The sequence below is a fragment of the Protopterus annectens genome, chromosome 8.part0 (assembly GCF_019279795.1).
Source record: "Protopterus annectens isolate FY-2018-M chromosome 8.part0, PAN1.0, whole genome shotgun sequence".
Taxonomy (NCBI): Eukaryota; Metazoa; Chordata; order Ceratodontiformes; family Protopteridae; genus Protopterus; species Protopterus annectens.
The window spans coordinates 512,413,628-512,434,219 of NC_056741.1; the positions used below are offsets into that span (position 1 = coordinate 512,413,628).

General features: G+C 37.9%; 1 protein-coding gene across 1 annotated transcript in view; it reads left to right on the plus strand.

The window, feature by feature from the left end:
* The window catches only part of LOC122808310 (melatonin receptor type 1C-like), a 154,562-nt gene that overhangs the window by 97,087 nt on the left and 36,883 nt on the right, over positions 1–20,592 (plus strand). The window contains exon 3 of the mRNA XM_044079276.1: positions 15,624–15,748. Coding sequence (XP_043935211.1) covers positions 15,624–15,748 — 125 coding nt within the window. The remainder of the gene's footprint in view (positions 1–15,623; positions 15,749–20,592) is intronic.

Consider the following 20,592-nt stretch of genomic DNA (forward strand, 5'->3'; position numbering starts at 1 on the left):
TATACCAGGCAGGGAAAGTGTACTGAGTGTAATGTGCACATAAATGAAACATATGAATACAGAAATAAATAAGAGACGAGGATAAACGGCAAGAGTAACTACAATAGATGGGTTAACACACAGGGGAAGTGTGCTGAGGAGAATGTGCATAAAAATCAGAGGTGTATACAGAAGCATGTAAGATGAGAGGAGAAATGCTCAAATTGTAGTAAGATAACCGATGTAAAGGTGCTTACGTCACAAAGACAATTTTGTAATAATAAAATTGTTCAATATATATGTCATAATAATTAATGGTAGTCACACTTCCTGAACAAATGTCTGTAAATAAAAGCAGACATAATATTATAGGATGTGACAGTTATATAAGTTAACATTGTAACAGAGAGTATTGTGAGATATACATGTCTTTAACAAGCAGGTTTGAGAAGACAGATACCAAGGACTGTACATGCATTACAGGATGTCTGCATAGAATGTATTTTGTCAATATAACATGTTGGAAAATACGAATGGCTCAGAAGCCACAATCTCTTTTTGCAAGAATTTAACCATCCCATCAATGTTACCACTGAGCTTTTTATTAAGTGTGCATACCACAGAAATAGGCATAACACATGTAGGAGGAGGAACATCCTACGTGTAGGAGGAGGAGCATCCTTAAAGTGAATTTTGCACTTTAATGTTCTAATGGTTATGCATCCCATATGTAGGTGTGTGTGGTGTTACAAATGTGGGAGCAGACTGTGATATAAGTACTATCCTTGTGTAAGGCATTCCTGCTTGACACAGTCATTGTGCACTTAGATATGAAGAAATGCAAACACCAAACTGTGATGCAATGTATTCCACAGAGCTGTGTATTTTGGCATCTGCCACAAGAGTAGCAATGGATATTGTCACATTCAACAGAAAGTAATGTGTGAATTAAGAAAGGATCCCTGATAATGAATGTCATATCAGCATGTCAGACTGATGACAATTAATTATTTTCATCTGCACACAGTTGTGATCAGTTCTATATCAATGGTCCTTGGTCAAGGAAGGTTTCTCTGTATTTTTATACATATGCCATCCAAGAACAGGAGCACTCTCGTGCAGACCTCAGTACTCAATGCATGTGCCATAGTACCACTCTCACCATGACGTCAGCAGAACAAATGTCTCCTACTATGAAATCCAAAGCTACATTCACATGTGTTTGTGCAGCATATCAAGGTAGAAGAATGATGTGATCTAACTGCTGTTGTGTGATGTCAGTTTGTTCATACAAAATAATACCCTATGCTAAAACAAAACAGCTATACAACTCCTCCAACTAATACTATGGCTTTTAGTCATATGAGACACAGTGGAACTGTTATCACAGCTGTTGAACTCCACACCTATGTGAAGTCATTAAATCACCTATACTTTATTTGCCCATAATTTATATGTTATAAAATGGATGGGGTGCTCTCTACCACTCTGTATATACACAGTATAATTGAGGGGGGTGTCCTTCCTGCAGAACAGTTAAGGACACAAATGCTTGCAGTCACTCAGTGTTGGTTTGGAACAGTTGCCTAAGCATTGAGAAAACCAGCACCATAGTGGGATCAATAAATGTGCCATGGTATAAGTGCGTTGCCAATTGTCATATGTGTGGTTATGTGACAGCATTACATATGTATATGACTCAAGGAATATGTGTCCATGTAACTACTTAGAAATAATCTTGCTGTATGTCAGACAACATTGCCTGCTGCTAGGTATACCCAAACACACATATAGCCCCCTGCTGTTGTCACTGTGATGGTAGAATAACAATAATGTCCAATGTGGATATAATCCTATATTGGAACACATCTTACTTAAGCAACAACATAATAATAATATTGTTTTGTGTCCTCAGTCCTGAGGATGCATTTTACTACAACTGTTAACGAAGGACAATCTATTCAAATGACAGCAGCAGTCTTTAATACAGCTTTTCAAAATGAAATTTAGAATAAACCCTTGTAAGAGGAAACAACATCTGCAAATGAATATAACATCTGAGTGACAACACTGTTAACAACAGCTACACTGACTGCAAGCAGTGACATTGAGATTTGAACTATACACCTAATATCACAAGCTAATGAAGGTATGCTGAAACACAAGTGTGACTTGGTATTTATTTTACATCTGTGTCATTGCACATTTCAATGGATAACATCACCATTGTGTATTATTTATTTATTTATTTATTTTATTTTACATTTGTTGACCAGGTATGTCGGACTGAACTGAAGAGCCCTTTTTCAGCAGAGGCCCGGGGAGAAAAGCTCCACGCATTAGTCAGTTAATACATTTTAAAAACAATTAATAACAATAACATAATACATAGTTCATACAATATGATAAAATATTTTCAGAAATGTATTCAACGAGAATAAGAAATATGCTTTTAGGACATTACTTAGTGTAAGAGAGTTTCATATTAAAGTATCTACAAGAAAATTTTCAGGAAAGTGGTTCTAAGAAGAATAATGTGTACAAACTTAGGACTTTATGTAGGGTATTAGATAACATATTTTTTAAAGTTTTGTTAGTATGTGTATTATTTCAGAAACATACTTAAGAATGTTTGTTAGACAGTATGTGTGTTATCAAAAAACCACAAAGATGTTAGCAGATCGGGTGGAGACATTCAGTTATAAAGATTAATGAGACGATGTAGAGAGTAGAGAGAAGTTCAGTTATAAGGATTAGTGAAGTGAAGTAGAGAGCAGGGGGTGTGGTACACCATTGTGTATTACTTTCATGTTTCCACTAAAAAGTGGTCACAAAGCACAGGTATACTGTATAGATAAACATCAAATATGTATTTGCAGCCTCGTCTGCACAGTAAGAGGAAGAAAGACACACTCAAATAAGACAATGATTCCTATATTTGAACTCCCTACCTATTTACTGAGACAACTGACATGAAAGTGTATTATAGGTGCACATCACAGAGGATGTCTAACTGCATTTGTGTCACAATACATCTTTTAAAGGATGACATTGGCTGTGTCATGCAAAGGAGATGCATGTGCAAAAATGACTTCTACAGCTATTTTGTATTCTAAATGTTATCAGTACCAAGAGGTGTAATACACTCCTCGATCCATTTACATTCACACACCCAAAGTCAGAGTCACACTGCTGTATTCTAACTCCCTACCTATCTAATGACACAATCTATATGCAAGTGCATTTTAAGTATGCACCACAGGAGAAGTCTGATTGCATGTGAGCCACACTGCATCTTTGAAGGGATGACATCAGCTGTTTCATGCAAAGGAGTTATGTGTGCAAAAATGACTTCTAGAGCTATAGAGCATTCTAAATGTTGCAACACTGAGAGGAGTAAGACACTCATGCATCCTTTTACATTCACAGTCACAGTCGGGTGAGTCTCACTGCTGTTTTCGAGCTCCATGCTTATCTTCTGACACAGTCTACAGACAAGTGTATTATAAACACACAACACAGAAAAGGTTTGACTTTAGTGGTGTGAGAATACATTATTAAAATGATGACCTCAACAGTGTGTTGCAGAGAGTATGCATTTGTGGACAGAGTAAAAAGGGGATGTGGGATTGATATGACCATGGAAAATTTTCTCATGACTGGGAGTTAAATGAGCACAGCTGCCAAACTAATTCTTCAATAATGTGATGGTCTCACCATCAAACACACAAGTTGACTGTTGTGAGATTGGAACCACCGAGCAATCAGGTTACACAGTCTAGAGGATACAGTACTTAACATCCACAATTGCAGAAGTCTGACTTCTCTAGTGTGAGGGTACAATTTATAGGGGATGATATCAGAACTGTACTGCAGATAAGATGATGTTTGTAAAAGGGTCTGACACTGATGTGGACTCAACTTACAGTGTAAACATTTCTCCATAATGCTATTTCAATGAAGCCAGCAGTACATAAGGGCTTACTTACATGACTTTATATACAGCCCACATACAAAAGTTGACTGATGTGATATTAGAACCCCATACTTATTCAGTTATACAATATAGAAGGATGAGTACATAATGCAAGTGCCACCACAGAAGTCTGACTTTTATACAGTGAGAGTGCACTTCATAGAGGATGACATCAACATTGTGTTGAAGAGAAGATGATTTTGGGAGAAGGCTCTGACAATGAGGGGGACTCACCCTGCAGTGTAAAACTTTTTTTTTCAAAGCTACTATTTCAGTGAGGCCTGCAGTGCATAAGATTATTTTTACAAGACTCTATACACAATCCATATACACATACAAGTGACTGCTGTGAGATAAGAACTCCCTGTCTATTTAGTTATGCAGTCTAGAGGACACAGTACTAAATGCAAGTGCCACAGAAAAAGTGTGAGTTCTACTTTGTGGCAGTGCAGTGTAGATAGGTTTGGTTTCTCATTCTGTGTCACAGAAGATATTGTGATGTTGAAGTTTTGTGCAAAGCCATATTTGTCCGTATGAAGGAATAAGGGCAATCTTATGATCGATAATAAACACATATTGCTGACTTATTTCAGCCATGTCGTCATTAATGTATATTGCAGATCTGAGACAGATATGTATCTGTGTTGTGAACATGAGCTATGCACACACTTGTGAATCACAGGATGGACAATGAAGCAGTCAAGGATCATCAGGTTATAATGATGGTATGATTGCTACTGTTATTAGCAATGGCATCTGGTCATGCATGGGCATTGTGCACTGTCAACAGAAATCAGTTCTTAATGTCCCAATGAGTAGGGCTAAATAATAATGAAGTATGTGTGCCAATGCTCTGTGTGGTTCTATATCATTAGCAAATGTAAGTGCTGCAGTGCAGACATAACTGCTCAGACTGAAGTGTTCACTCAACCACACAGTTTACTGAAGTTCAATTGAGTATATTAAGCAATTTCCATGTAATGAAGTAATACAACCCAGTAACAACACTTATTTTTGTTCAAAATCTCTTCCTAAAGTGCAATGCTGAGGAACTTATTTGTGCAGATGTTAGCAAAGTATTAATGCCTGAGTGATTATACTTTGACGTGCTGAATTTAGAATGTGAAGTAACGATGTTCAGTGCTGTTCAGGGGTGCTCCCTGCCAACCTTTCCACAAATAAGGAGTAGGGAAAAAATGTTGTGATTGTGATTAAATGTAGAACAGATCTATTTTATGTTGACAAATTCTCTCTCTCTCTATATATATACATATATATATATATATATATATATATATATATATATATATATATATATATATATATACTTTTTTTTAAATTTGGAGTCGACCTTTCACATGTTAGGGCCAAAGCTTAATTCAAAAATTAATTGTTGTGCTTGCCTTCCCTGCTTGCATGGAATTGGGTGGTCAGCAAACAGGGTTCACTGCTGAAGGAAAAAATTGCAAACATTAATTTGGTTAGTCTTCTGTAGAGCAAATAGGCTTAGTGGCACACACTCACACAAGTAATATTAATGTGCAGAAAAATTACATTACCGTATAACATATGTCAGGATTCAAATTTTTGGCAGTAGAAATCAAACTTAACAGACAGGTTTATTATCTCATCTCATCACATTGGGGCTCATGCTGTGTACTACCTTTCAATCGCACATTATAAGAGACACTCACAACAAGGTTAATAAAACCATTATGTAGGCAGCAGTATTTATTACACTTGTATCAGTTGTAGCCTCTGTTACATTTTCATGATATCCAGCAGCGTGATACATATAGAAGATTAACTGTATTGCAGTTTATTATCCTAACTCTGCTTTACTATAGCGGAGTGGACACATTGGTATTTCCGCTATGCTAACCACAGCAATGTGGATATATAGGCAACACATTCACAGGAAAGAGACATGAAAACAAGGCAGTAAGAGTTTCACCTAATGCTGGATTTGGACCATTAAGATGAAAAATTATATTTATAGACTCGATCATCATCTCAAAACCCCAGAAAATAAATCCTACTTCACACATGTCAAAATCCCACCATTGAAGGGACAGTGATAACGTATTCAGCCAATGGAAGAATTAGGTCTTAGTCTTCTGCAAAATAATGACAGTCAGAAAATGTCATCATATGAAATTAACATCAGTCAGCCTAATGCATAATCAACAGTACCAAGGAGTGAGAGAGAAGGGGTGAAAATAGAGACAGATGGACAGAGACATATCAAAGGCTGGTGTTAGGGGGTCATTAATGCACATTTTTATGGTGTGTCCTCATTATTCACCACTCATTCTCTGTATCATTAACTGATGGCTCTGAATATCAAGAAGCTGTAGGAGAGGCCAAACCTGATTAAGACATGAGTAGAATAAGGGTGGTTTATTAATTATTCCTTATGGACGTGGATGTGTTTGCAAATGCATTTGTTGCAACAGCGTTCAAAATCTGTTAAATAAAGGTCATAACTGGAAAAAAATGTAGAGGTATGTCATGAAACATATCACAGAAGTATACCACCACATTACAAAAAAATGTGACATACATCTGCAATCGAACCCTCAATGCTTTGGCCAAAATGCAAGCTTAACACAAGTCATTTCTGGCAGCACTCCACAGAAGAAGTTGCACATTGTTACATCCAGCAGTCAAACAACTGTTAGACTAACTGTTGTCAAATATTGCCTTCATTCTACCTTTACTCTGTATTCAGATACAGTAGCATGTTTAAGCACCTTTGTGTGATGATAACCAGACTACTGCAGGTGATTGTAACAACTGATCAGGTTTTGCCATAGTACATGAACGGCCATTCACTGTCACATGATATTGGTGCAAGATGCCAAATTTTGCGCAAATGCTGAGGACAAAAAGCGAAGGCTTTCTTATGGGTCATTTCTGGCCATATGTGCAGTGTCCGATTCTATTTTTGACCAGATTAAAAGCATGAAAAGGGGGTTGATAGAAAAATGGTAAAAAGGAGGGGGGTCAAACAGAGGGGAGGACACAGGGGAAAGAAAAGATGAATTTGTAAGAAGGTAGTGGGAGAGAACCATAGTCATCCACTTCTTCACAATATAAATGTAGAACTGTAGACAGAATTTGCTAATTTCTGACTGTTACCACACCAAGGGTAATTGGCAATAACAGAATAATGTTTATTTATTTTATTTATTTACATTTGCTAACCAGGTAGTGTCTGACTTGCAAAAAGTTTTCAGTGGAGACCTGGGGAGAAAAGCTTCCAAGTAGAGTTATAATAATTTAAGTAATAATGCATGGTACGGTACATAAGGTTACTAAAAAAAGTAAAACATAATACATAGTACAATAAAGACAAGATAAGAGCAAAGATCTACATGTACACATAAGTACAATAGAGATAAAAATAACTTAACATATAAACCAAAATTTCAAGTTAATAAAAAAAAAATTAGAGACAACTGTACCAAATCAAGTGAGACAAGAAGACACATAGGTGAAATGGTGGGCTATATATGGGTCTTTTTTCTGTGACAGGTACCCATTGATTATTATTATTATTATTGTTATTATTATTATTATTATTATTATGATTAATATTATTATTATTTAACTTTCAAAGAGAGAGGAATATTGGACAAGGGGTTTAGGAATGTAAGGGTCAGTTTGGTAGAGTAGGTGAGGTAGTAGGCGCAGTCACACAAGACATACAGGATAGAAAGGGATGCATAGCTCTCAACCTCTTACAGCAAGTAATCTGGGCAAAGTCATAAATAATGGGTGGACAAAGGCCCAAAAATAAGGGGAATTTTTAAATATTGCTTTAACAAACTCAGAAAGTTTATAGAAGAACAGGTTTTGCATTAGTGTGAAATTCCTGAAGTGTATGAAGTCTGAATGTCAAATATGTCGTTATTTTCTGACATCAGTCCTCAATGATTTGGCAATGATTTGCCAGAAAACCACAATTTTATTTATTTATTTATTGGCATTTGTTTACTGGGAAAGTCCACTGGGCCAAGCTAGCCCATTTTTGGTGGAAGCCTGGAGAGAAAAGCTCCAATGTAACAAAATAATACATAAAATTACAAAAAAAGTTTATAAAATTACATAGAATGAAATATGACTGAATAAAACAATGTATAAACAGAAATGTTAGACATAGTAATAGTACAAAGGGGCACAATAGAACTTGAAAAGAGTACAGAGCATAATACAGTGATTTTAGAATTAAACAGTCAATATGCAGAAGAAAAAAGTATATAATTTGAGGCATTATTTAAATCAGGCAATAGAAAAATATGAATGTAAGTTAGTGAGAAATGCATATAGGTATGAGTTTATAATGGCCTGGGGGTAAGGAAGGAAAAAGGTAAATAAGCAAAGGAGAAATAAAAGAGTGGGTATGAGGGGAAAAAATAAAAGTTAAAGGACAATAAGAAGATAGGAGAGAAGGAAGATTAGTAAAGTAGAAGGAAAGTGGAAATGGGGAGAGAAAGGTGGGGAAAAGGAGAAAGGAGGTAAGTGATGTCAAGCTCTACAGTGGGGAAAGGGCAAATCCCCAATAATGGCCACATGAATTATTTCCCAAGGAAAAAATTTGATGATGTGGCCATTCGCTATTGTAAGCGTTCGATGATTAAGTATTCAACAACCTAAGCTGTTGACAATTCAATAGGAACCCGAAAATGCAGTTTGGGTGGTTTGCTTTAGTATGTGTTTGAGTTGTGAGCAGAGCAGACTATAGTGAAGCTGTCTGCATATTGGACTAGGGAGCCCTGCTGGATAGCTTGGTGGAAATTATTAATAAAAATGTTAAACAGAAGAGAGCTTAAAATTGAGCCTTGTGGTACAGCTGTAGGATTGTTAATGTAAGGGAAAATGGAGTTCTGCCATTTAACAGCATGCTGTCTGTTAGAGAGATAATTTTTGAACCAGTTAGGTGACTAGGAAGATAGGCCAATACTGGAGAGCTGGGAGAGGAGGACAGAGTGAGAGATAGTGTTAAATGTTTTTGATAAGTCCAAGAAAAAGGATGATTCTATGTTTCCTGAGTCTCGGACTTTGTTAACTGTCTAAGAAGGATATTAGTGCAGTGGATATGCTATGTCCTGGATGGAACCTGTCATGAGTAGGGGAAATAATTTTTTATTTAAAAGGTAGTCTAAGACTTGTTTTTGAGCACATTTTTCTAGATTTTTAGAGACAGGGGAAAGTATAGCAGTGGGTTGAAAATTGGAGATATCGGCTGACAGGCCACCTTTATGAAGTAGTAATAGTATAGCTTTTTTCCAGAGGCCAGGGACGTAAGATTCTTGGATGGATCTATTTATCAGAATGCTAATAGGATAGGCCACTGAGTCTGCAGGGAGTTTAAGAAATTTGGCAGGAATTCTGTCAGCAGAGTTGGAGGAGGGCTTTAATTTCAGAAGAAATGTTTTTGGTATAAGATGTAGGGATAGGAGGGAGATTGAAATGTGTCTGAAAATTTTATGAGTAACAGGCCAAAAATATTGCCATTCTGTGAAAATCTGTACAGCTGAGAATTTTCTGAGTAGCAGACCAAAAATATGGACATTCTGTGAAACTCTAGACAAGTGTGAATGTGGATTGTGATGGACACAAAAGTTTGGAGGACACCATGATTTCAGATAGATAGGGGACATTGGAGGTGCACCCACATCAAGCCTGAGAACAGTGACAATCTAGTCCTGAGAAAAGTGAAAATCTAGTCCTCACACTCAGAACTGCCATTACAGTCTTCTGTCTCAGTTTTCTGTGTTAGTGCTTGACATGGTATCATCTTTGCAATATGATAAAGTGTTATTTCTAAACAGCGAATTCAGGCACAAAGTCCCCATTCCACGATACCCTCCACTAGCCATGTCAGCTCTTGGCAGATGACAAAATCATCACCTCCACTACTACTGCAATAGGAGGGTACCAGTGCACCATCAGCCAGACCAGACCTGCCTAATGCAGATCAGAAAGGTAGGGCAGGGGTTGTGAAGACAGCGCTAACAGTTTGGGTCCCCAAAGTGCTGGGTGTCATGCTGCAAACTGTGGCGGGAGCAGGCTGATCAGCAGAGGTCAGTGTACCTCTCTGTGCTGCATGTCAGTTTTTATAAACAGAAATGTATGATAACAGAACATTTTTAACTCATATAAAATATTACAAAAAAAAATAATTGAGATAGAGCAGTTCTAAACTCATCCTCCCATCAGCTAAGAAAGCCCTTCTTGCACTGTTTCAAGTCACTGTCATCAAGCGTTGACAACAGTTCCCTCCAGTGAGTGGGATAATAGTTCCACTGGATACAGCCTTGGTAAGTTGTTCCAAGCCTCATTCGTATACTGAGACACAGTTTAGTCCTTCTGCAGCAACCTATGGCAGTAGCAGTTCACAAGGAGTGCTACAAAAATCCTAGACTTCTCAACACCCCACCTCTGTGCTCTATATTCAGCACCATCATATCCCTTACCAACCATGTCTGCAGAAGTCAAGTGACAATTCTAAGTCTGAGGTTCTGCCAAATAACAATCTTGAGCTTAACAGCCAGTGCTCAGACATGCACACCCATACCAACTGAATTTCCATGATGGAAAGCAGAAAGATTCATTGCCAAAGAAAGAGGAGGGGAGGTCATCAAACAGCAATGAAGGTGCGAAACTTGAGATTGTGATGCTCAACCTATTCACACTTTTTCCAGTGGTCAACAGTGACATCTTTAATGGCTTAGCTTGTAAGCCTTAGTCTTTGGAAGTTTAAATAGGATGACTTGGGACATAATTTTTTTGGGAACTACACACTGTAAAAAGTTAGTTGTACAAGGTGGGAATCTGGGAATTGCATACTGTAAAAAGTTAGTTGTACAAGGTGGGAATCAAACCTGTGGAATAAATAATACATACATTTTAAGTGAAATTATTATTTCTCAGTGCTACAGGAGAACTCTCTTTTAACCCCAATCATTACAAATGTACTGAATTCAGTATGAATGGAGATATATTTCAGATAGTCCTGTATGTGTATGACTTTAAGAAGTCATGGGATCCTCATTTTCTTGGAAGAAGCAGTATTACTGTTTGTAAATATATGTTAGGTGGCTAGACATTCATGAGCTGAGTAATACTGGTCGGGGTATGATCCATACATACTTCATAACACATGCTGTCCTAAACACAGAGCGGGGCTATGTGAGGAGTCGATATGATTTTAAGCAAAGTATTGTGCCCTTCATAGATAAGCAAGTGCATTTTTAGTTAACTATCATAATTGTGCTTAAACAATTGCACACACACTCATCTGGGTTTGATAAGTAAGTCATAAATGAGATGTGGTACCTAGAAGAGTGTAGGTATCAAAGCATTACTGATAAATTTCTTGCAATCAACCTATTTATGGTGGTCATTTGTATGTAGTGTTGCTTTCCTAATTAATGTGTTGTGACAAATGGCATTCTGACACTCATTGTAAAACACGTAATCTGGATTTGAACTCCAAATCAACTGTATTCTTTCCCTAAATTCACTGTATTTATATCTTGTGCCACAAGACAGTTGCATGATAGTTGGATGTTCTCCACTCAGTATGGTCCAGAATGCTGACATCTGCTTATCACTTCTATGCCCAATTGTGCTACAAAAGGCTGCCCATATAAAACTTTTCATTTTTTTTCTTTAAGCAAGTAGGTTTGACTGTGCATTGTGCAGAAAGCAAAGAAACAGGAAAAACAGCATGTGAAGTTATGAAAGTAAGACACACATCTTAAGTAATAATTTCTGCATTCCCTTCACACAGGATGGATTTGATCTCCAGAACATCTCTGTTACGGGTTCAAAGTCACTGCATTTACACCTTGTACAACAGATATATATATATATATATATATATATATATATATATATATATATACGTATGTATATATATATATATATATATATATATATATATATATACACACACACACAAATATACATATAAACACACATATATCGTGTACACATCATTCACTCATTACAAATACCAAGTAGTGGTAAAAGGAGTTTTTGCATTAATGAAGAATACGGAAATTAAATTTTTCATTTTTTCCTTTACGTGAGAGACCTGTTTGCACTTTGCTAAGCAATGGGCAAATTACAGAGGAAATATATATGTATAGCAACTTATGTTCTACACTACAAAACCACAAGGGCAAACATGCCTTGTATTTCCATTCATAATTAGTAATACCGTTAAACAAGACATGTGCTGTATTTTCACATCTGCTACAAACATTGTAAATAGCATTGGACTTCAAGCTGGATTCAAACCTGGTGTAATTTTTTCTGTTTCATTAAACTGATTTCATTTACAATATATGCAACAGTGATTCTTAGGTGAGATATGGAATTTCTTCTCTTACTGCTGTTCAGAGTGTGGTAGCAAAGCATACCTGTGTAATTCTAAAATAAACTAATGATGAAATTCCAAATTAAATTTGTCAGTTTTACTTTGGGAAGTAGACTCTCATTCACTGCAATGAAACTCTGCCAGTCCAAAGTGCATTTTGCCAAACTGCATGCAAATCTTGGACACAGTAAAAGAAAAAACATTGTCAGTAATAGCAAATATCAGAGAATAATAATGAAAATGCAGTATTGTGGGTTTCCTAACTATATGTGTATTACAACCTGATCTTATGCATTAACTGTCTCAAACAGCACACCATCTGGATTTTAACCTTCAATTCAGTGCAAGAACAACACCCATTCAGTTGTGTTTCTTATCTCTCTTTGTCATCAGCAAAGCCTTGCAGTAGCAATCAGAAAATGTGCATACCATACATATATGCCATAGAAGACCATAAAATTACAGTTCCAGCTGAAGAAGAAAGATCAGAAAATGTTCCTTTTTATTTTTTTGAATATGTCTAGATGAATGTGAAATTGACAAATAATTTAGGCTAATTATAACCCTCTCCATATTAATGTATGGTTGCCAACACTGCCAGTTATTTATTCTCTTTATTTTCTGAGCATCTTCCCTCCTCTCTGCTTAGTTAACAGAAATACAATGTAATGAGCATATTTTTGCATCTTTGTTTCAATCTGTAAAATACCTGATTAGAATTGCAGAAAAAAATAAGCAGAGGATGGAGAGTGTGCTATTATTAAAATAATATAAATGTTGTTAAGGTTGTTCTCATAGATATCTTAAGTTGCTTCCACATTTTTCTTAAGTCTACTCTGCATGATACACACACTTTGGAGAAAGAGCTTCTTTAGTATAGCTTATTGTTCAGAGTAATCATTAACTCTTGCAAGCCATTAGCAGTTAACAATTGTTATTGCTCCTCACTGCAGAACTAGGGTGTGTACATGCAATTGTGCAGCTACTTACACGTTTACCTCCACTCTGGCAAATGAGAGTTTTGATATTCATGAAAGATAATGATTTGAGATCTCATCTGCATCTTCACAGTGCTCAGAGGGCTGAATCTACACTATATAAAGGAGGTAATGGTGCAGTTATGCAAGTAGAAGGAGAGAAGACAGATGTGATACAGACAGTTACTGGTATTTACTTGGAGGAAATGTGTGTACACATTACGGCATTATTTCATAAGGTATGTTTGTCTACTTTATAAACTGTTTATGTATTTGGAATCATATTTATTTATTTTATTTATTTTATTTTACATTTGTTAACCGGGGGTGTCTGACTGAGCTGAAAAGGCCCTTTTTCAGCAGAGGCCCAGGGAGAAAAGCTCCACAAAGAAAAATTACAGACATATTTAATTATTTAGACATGATCAGTATACACACAAATTACAAGAGACATGTTTTTACATATCTCTCACAGTACAGATTTTCACAGAAATTCCAGATTTTTGCTTTATCTTTTTGGCCTGTTTCTCATAAAATTTTGATGTTCTGTTAAATCATTGACACATAATTGATGGTTTAAGTTAGAAAATAATGACAGACATTTGAGCCTCAGATTCTATACCCTTGAGAAAATTCATGTTAATACAAAACCTGCTATTCTATCAACTTTCTAATTTCATAAGAACAATATTTAAAATGTGTCACTATTTTCAGCCTTTGTCCCCCTATTATTTATAGTTTTGTCCAGATTTCTAGTTCTATGAGGTTGAAAAGTATGTTTGGAATGTATTTCAATATGCAATAGATTTTTTTATCTGTATGGATTTTTTCATTCATTGTTGGTATACTGCAGATATGTCAATTATTCCTGTGCTTCAAAATTTGTTATTGAATGGTATGGTTACATTACAGTATTGTGATACCATTTGCTATGGGAATGTCACCAGTTACTGCAGACAAGTGTATTGTGTTTATTATCAACTTCAAAGGGTTTTGCACTTGCAGCTAACAGAGGTGTTAGGCTTCTCAGATGTCTTGTGGTTACCTCCACAACAGTGGAGAGACCAAGGTAATTGTCTTGGCATTTCTATTTTGAATTTTTGCCCATTTATTGATAATGCTTCCATCCAGTAGTCCATTACACAATTGCTCTCCTCATTAAAAAAAAATTACCAGAATGGATGTAATACTAATGTAATGCAATTTTTCTTTTTTGGGGAGCTGGGCAACTCCCTTAGCTTGTGTGTAGTCTGAAATGAGCACCGTGTGTTCAATTGTTTTGTGTTGATAATGGGTAAACAGATCTTATTTGAGGATAATAATTTCTCTGTGTGCTACAAATGTGTTTTGTCTGTCTTCTATTTCATGTCATACAGGATAATGGCACCTGGAACATCTGTTCCACACAATCAACCATTCAGTGATGCAGAGAACGAGATCATCATTGAAGCCTTACATTGCCATGGATCCTTCTTGCTTGACACAGGCAGAGGTGATATATGAGTAAAAAAAAAACATAAGGCAGCAGGTGGTTGCTAACATAAATGCAGGAGGCAGCCATGCCAGAAAGTATAATCAGATGTGGCACCATGCCAAAGATATGACTACAGCAGCACACATGAGGGCAGCTACAGTAGCATGAGAATAGATGGCTACAGGGGATGGTCCTGCTACCAAACCACCACTCACTGAAATTGAGTAGTTCATGTCCCTTGTCAGAGATCTCAACAGCTCAGCAGTGGGTTCACACAAACTCCTTGAAGATGGTGCTAATGTGGATAACAGGCCAAGTGTGTCCCAAAATGAACTTGTTGGTATGCTATGTATTAGGCACTTATTTGCTGCCATTCCTGACAACTTTATGTGTTAATATTTGTACATCTGGAAACACTGAGACATGTGTCTTAGAAGAGACAGAGATCAACAGAGATTGTGTGCCTGTATTTGGGGGGTAATGGTCAGTCTGAATGATTCTGCAATACTTCTTAAGAGAAAAATAGGCAGAGCATTATTCTGTTGTCCTTACATCATTTTCATTGTGATGTTTATTAGCTTTCTGTCCACTGCCTTCCTCTTTTTCCAGGGACATCAGAATTACCATCTGAAGCACCACCTGCACATAGTAAGCACAAACTTTCTTTGCTTAGTAATACCTATATTTAGATTTAAGTCTGATAAGAATGTTATTATTGTATTCCTTTAGCATCTGAAGTTAATTAACTTGAGTGTTTAAAACACAGTTTGGATCATTTTTAGTCCCTTTTTCTCTCATTCTTGTGTTTGTTGCCTTTTATCACAGGTGATCCTGACAGTGATAGTGCAGAATTTGTACCACCTGATGTTAGAATATCGGTAGCCTCTGATGATGATGGTGGTAATATAAAGGCACAGTCAGGGAATACAGAAGTTCAGTTTGACACTGAGGTTGTGGCTTACACATGCATAGAATTATTTTGGACATACCCATTCCATTGACCCCTCAGATATAGGACAGGTTGAGGGTGACACAGTTCATCAGGGTAGTGTGATTAATCCAGTTGCAGAGTTGGTTGAGTTTGCCCATAACCATTGTGAGGGCATAGTACCACACAGGAAGGTTGCTAGATGTGCTCAGAGTAGGCCTACTGTCCACCTTCATCCCGATGCTGTGTCATTATGTGCCACCAGACGTATGTATAGGGTTATCATGGAGGCACAGACATGTTCCACCAGGGCCTTGGAAGAGATACTGTGAGTCCTAAATGTGGTGCATCCTGATGTGCATGGCTGCCTCAACCACATGGGATACTTCTTGGATATGATAAGTGATACAATGGATCAGGCAGTGTCTGTGATAGAATGTCTGCTGGGGAAGGATCAGCATTCACATGTCCATAAAGTTGCAACATCTTCTAGTGTGGCCATACCAAATGCTGCTCCTGCAGTGGTGCTACTTCCACTGCTTTATCAGTGATTGAGGTGTTCACACCCAGATGTGATAAGCCACAGGGTCATGGACCTGGAAGAATTTGTAAAGACAGCTGATCCAGCAGATATTGCTCACAGTCAGGTAGCACCTCCACTTTGAACCGAGGATGTGGAAGTGGCAGTGCAACTTCGGGCAGAGGCAGTTTGCATGGTCAGAGGGATGACACTGATTGACATCTCTATCATGCATGGCGCACACCTGTCTGACAACACAGGACATAATGCTAGCACAGAACTTGATTGTGTTCATGCAGACTCACACACACATTTCACAAAAATTGGCCATACCAACTCACACACATGCAAACTAAGCAGACCTTAATGTTGATTGGGGTACAGCTCCTGTAAGTGGCCCTGAGCTATTTCCTACTTTACCGAATGTTCTGTGTTTCTTACTCACACACACTCAATACTTTGGTGTCAGCCTTGGCCTACTGCCCCTCAGCCCACCCCACCCTGTTCAGATGATGATGACTGTGCCATGCCCTTTGCTTATCTGGGTTTGACTTAGGATTTCAGCACAGATGGGATAGTTAAGTGAGTCTTTCTCACTATGTTTATTTTATGCATATGTATTACATAAGTATATTTGGGATGCTTTTGCACATGCTCATTTTGAAAGGATTTTTTCAGTTAGTATTGTAAATCATGTGTTCAGATCACTAATATTGCATTCCTACTTCTTACACTACTTAGGAAACTGTTGATATAATTGTCATGTTGACTCAAACCTCTCAACCCCTTATTTAAAATATCTGGGCAAAGCCACAAATAACGAGGGGACAAAGGCCCAAAAATAGGGACAGTTTTTAGATATTGCTGTTACAAACTTAAAAAGTTGATAAAATAACTGGTCTTGCATTAACGTGAATTTTCTGAATGATATGAAGTCTGAAACTCAAAGGGCTTCTATTATTTTCTGACTTCAGTCCTCAACAATTTGCCAATAATTTTCCAGAAAACCACACTTTTATGAGAAACTGACAAAAAATATGTGGCAAAAATATGGACATTCTGTGAAAATTTGGACAGTTGAGAGGTATGTGTTGACTGTTTTGTGTACAGTGGGTAAGTGACTGGCTTAATGCCAGTTACTGTGTACAATGCATAGCTGTATATTGCAGATATCATTCTCATAAGGTAAAAGTAATGTCTTTTGGCTTTTCCTGGTTAGGGGTCGCCACAGCGAAACTCCGGTCCGCTAATGATTGCCAGTTGATTTTACGGTGCTGTGGTGCCAGCCCGATCCCAACCTTCAAAGAAGGCACACCCATTCACGCACGCACCTACCTACCTGCATGTTTTTAATGTCATTCAACCATGGGAAAGACATGCAGGCTCCACACAGAAGGCACTTGAACCGAGAATCGAATGGGAGAATCCCTTGCTGTGAAGTGACAATGCTAACCGCTGCACCACTGTAGCCTATTATTCTCATAAGGTAATAATTCATTTCTGCACACCTCACACAGGTTCTTATTGAGTACATTTATAGCTAACAGTATGCAGGCATATCTGTTATGTTTATCTTCTTAAATGTTTGTTCATATATTACAGGGTCTACACTTACTTTGACACTGCTGCAGGTATAAGTTAGGTCCTTTGGGGTTGTCTGTGTCTGATGCTGTCCATGCACAGCCATTATATGGAGAAGTAAAGTTTTTGGACATTAACTGGCATCAGTTTTAATATCTGCATGCTCTTAGGTTGTTTTGTATATTCCTTCACTGGTGGGTGTATGTGATATTGTTTGACTCTTTGCTGGTAAGGGTGTGAGCTATCCTTTTCCTCTTAGGTGGTGAGTGTGTGCGCTACACTTTGCCACTTAGCCAGATATATTTGCGGCTGCCTACATCTGCTGGCTCCCACTGCAGCTGGAGGTTCTCTGTCACAATCCTCATCTACGTATATGTGCTAGAGGTGCTGTCCATGTCTGTGTTTCAGGAATGTGAGATCCTGGCACTTGCTGCCCCTGTTGCAGTTGCTTCCTCAAGATACTATTGTGCAACATGGCACATACTGTGAGAGTTTCTGCACAGGTACCTGGATCACATTGTAGGGCACTTCATGATGTGACTAGACAGTGGAAATATCCTTCACCATGCCAAACACACATAGTATTAGGGCATTGGTACAATGTTCTGGAGACTGAGGCCTGTGACACCCTCAGTATATCTGCTGTAGGTCTCTAAAATATACCAGCAGCTATTATCCTTAATGCTACACATACCTTATTTTCCCCTGGTATAGGTTCTCCTCGATTTCCCCTGGATCTGATGTGGGGTTGGCAGAGGTAGCAGAGTTCCTGTAGTGTTTTCCTAACAACTCTACATCACTCTTATATTTCATATCATGCAGTCCATAATGTGTTAAATACTATCTGAATGCCCTTCTTCTTCTTGGCCGAGGTCTATCAGCAGCAACAGCAGTATACACTTGAGCCTGTTGCACATACACATGCAAGAAAGCAGCAATAGCTCCTAACATTTTGTTTTCTAAGTGTGATGATGGTTATATAATGCTATTAACTACAGAGACTAGCATAAACATGAACCAATGGTTTAGTAAACAATGTCTGTGGACTACTCACCATATGTCAAGCACATGTACATAAGTCCTGATATATTTTGTATTTTTGTGTTGGAGACACAGTACTTGTCCTATCCCGTGTGGAATGTGACCATATATGTAAATAATGTATCAGATGCAAGATGGTTGTGCATTTGCCTTTACCAAAACATGTTAGGACAGAGTACAAGTACCACACTAGCATTGGTCATGAAATATGCATATGTATGTATTTCTCATTTATTTGTTTATTTTTGATTACCATGTAGGTGGATTGGCCAACAGAACCTTTTCAGCCGTGACCCATCCCAAACCGCACAAATTAACATACATGAGGGATGGTCTGCACCTGTCCCCCGTAGGGTTTTGGCTACTGACAAAGGTGTTTGCCTCCGCCATAGTGCCTTTTTTTAGGCAATGTCAAAAGAACAGATTTTCCCAATGTAACAAAATCTAATTGAGACAAACTCAGGGTGATGCTGCTTAATGCTAGAAGTTTAAACATGAAACTGCACTCCCTGGAAGTACTCCTCACCTTGGAGGATGCTGATGTCTGTGCATTTACCAAGACATGGCTCAAGGCTGCTCAGCGCACTCTGGCCGTGCAAGGCTATAATGCCTTCCATACATTCTGACCTCAAAATAAGAATGAAGGAACTAAAGGTGGAGGTGTATCCATCTTCATTAAAACCAAATACACGTCGAGACTGATCAAACAGCATGACTCTCTCGAACTACTCCATGTCCAATTAGCTATTGGGAAAGTACCATACTACATCACTGCTATCTATAGATCACCCACCATGAACCAGAATAAGCACACCGCCTACCTTGATTTAATGGAATCCCTCACCATACAGCCCAATACCTTACTCATGGGAGATTTTAACTATCCTTCCATAGACTGCAGGACATACATGAGGAAAACATGCTCACCAAGACATTCCTGGACTTTGTTAACACAAATACTCTGGAACAGATAGACTGCACCCTCACTAGGGGCTCTAATGCTCTGGACATAGTACTTACCAGCATGGGGGGGGGGTCATTGTAAATCCCTATGCGTGATGCCCTCCCTGGTTATTTCAGACCACAAATCAGTCTCATGTGAAGTAACTACTGGAACTGACACCCTCAAAGGAACAAAAATTGTAAAAAAAAAAAAAATCACCAAAGCTAACTACAGTATAATAAATGATGGTATAAAAAGCTTCATACCACCCACAATTGCAGACACCAGTGATCACTAGGCAGAAGTGTATACAAATGCCCTGTATAATTACTTAAGTGACTGCATAAACTCTAATGTACCTGACTGGATCAAAACCAGGTCTTCCCTTAAAAACAAACCACAGAGGTGGACTTCAAGTGTAAACAGGTTGTATAACAAGAGGAAGAAACTGTTGTTCAAAAGCAAGAGGGAAATCACTATGCAGAGGAAATGTTCCCTCCTAAGCTTAAACAGGAAAATCAGAAATCTTGCAAAGTCTTCTAAAGCAAAATACAAAACTAAAGTTGCATCCCTAGCCAAGGATAATCATGAGGCATTCTTTAACTACATCCAACTACATTGACTCTGGAATAGATTGTCCATACCCTCTGGAATAGATTTCCCATACATGTCAAGCAGAATGCCTCTTTGGCCCTCTTCAAAACGAAACTTGATGATTGGATGGGAGAAAGGAAATTCACCCCGGGGATCACGTCAGTTGCCCTGCTAGACAGGGGTCCAG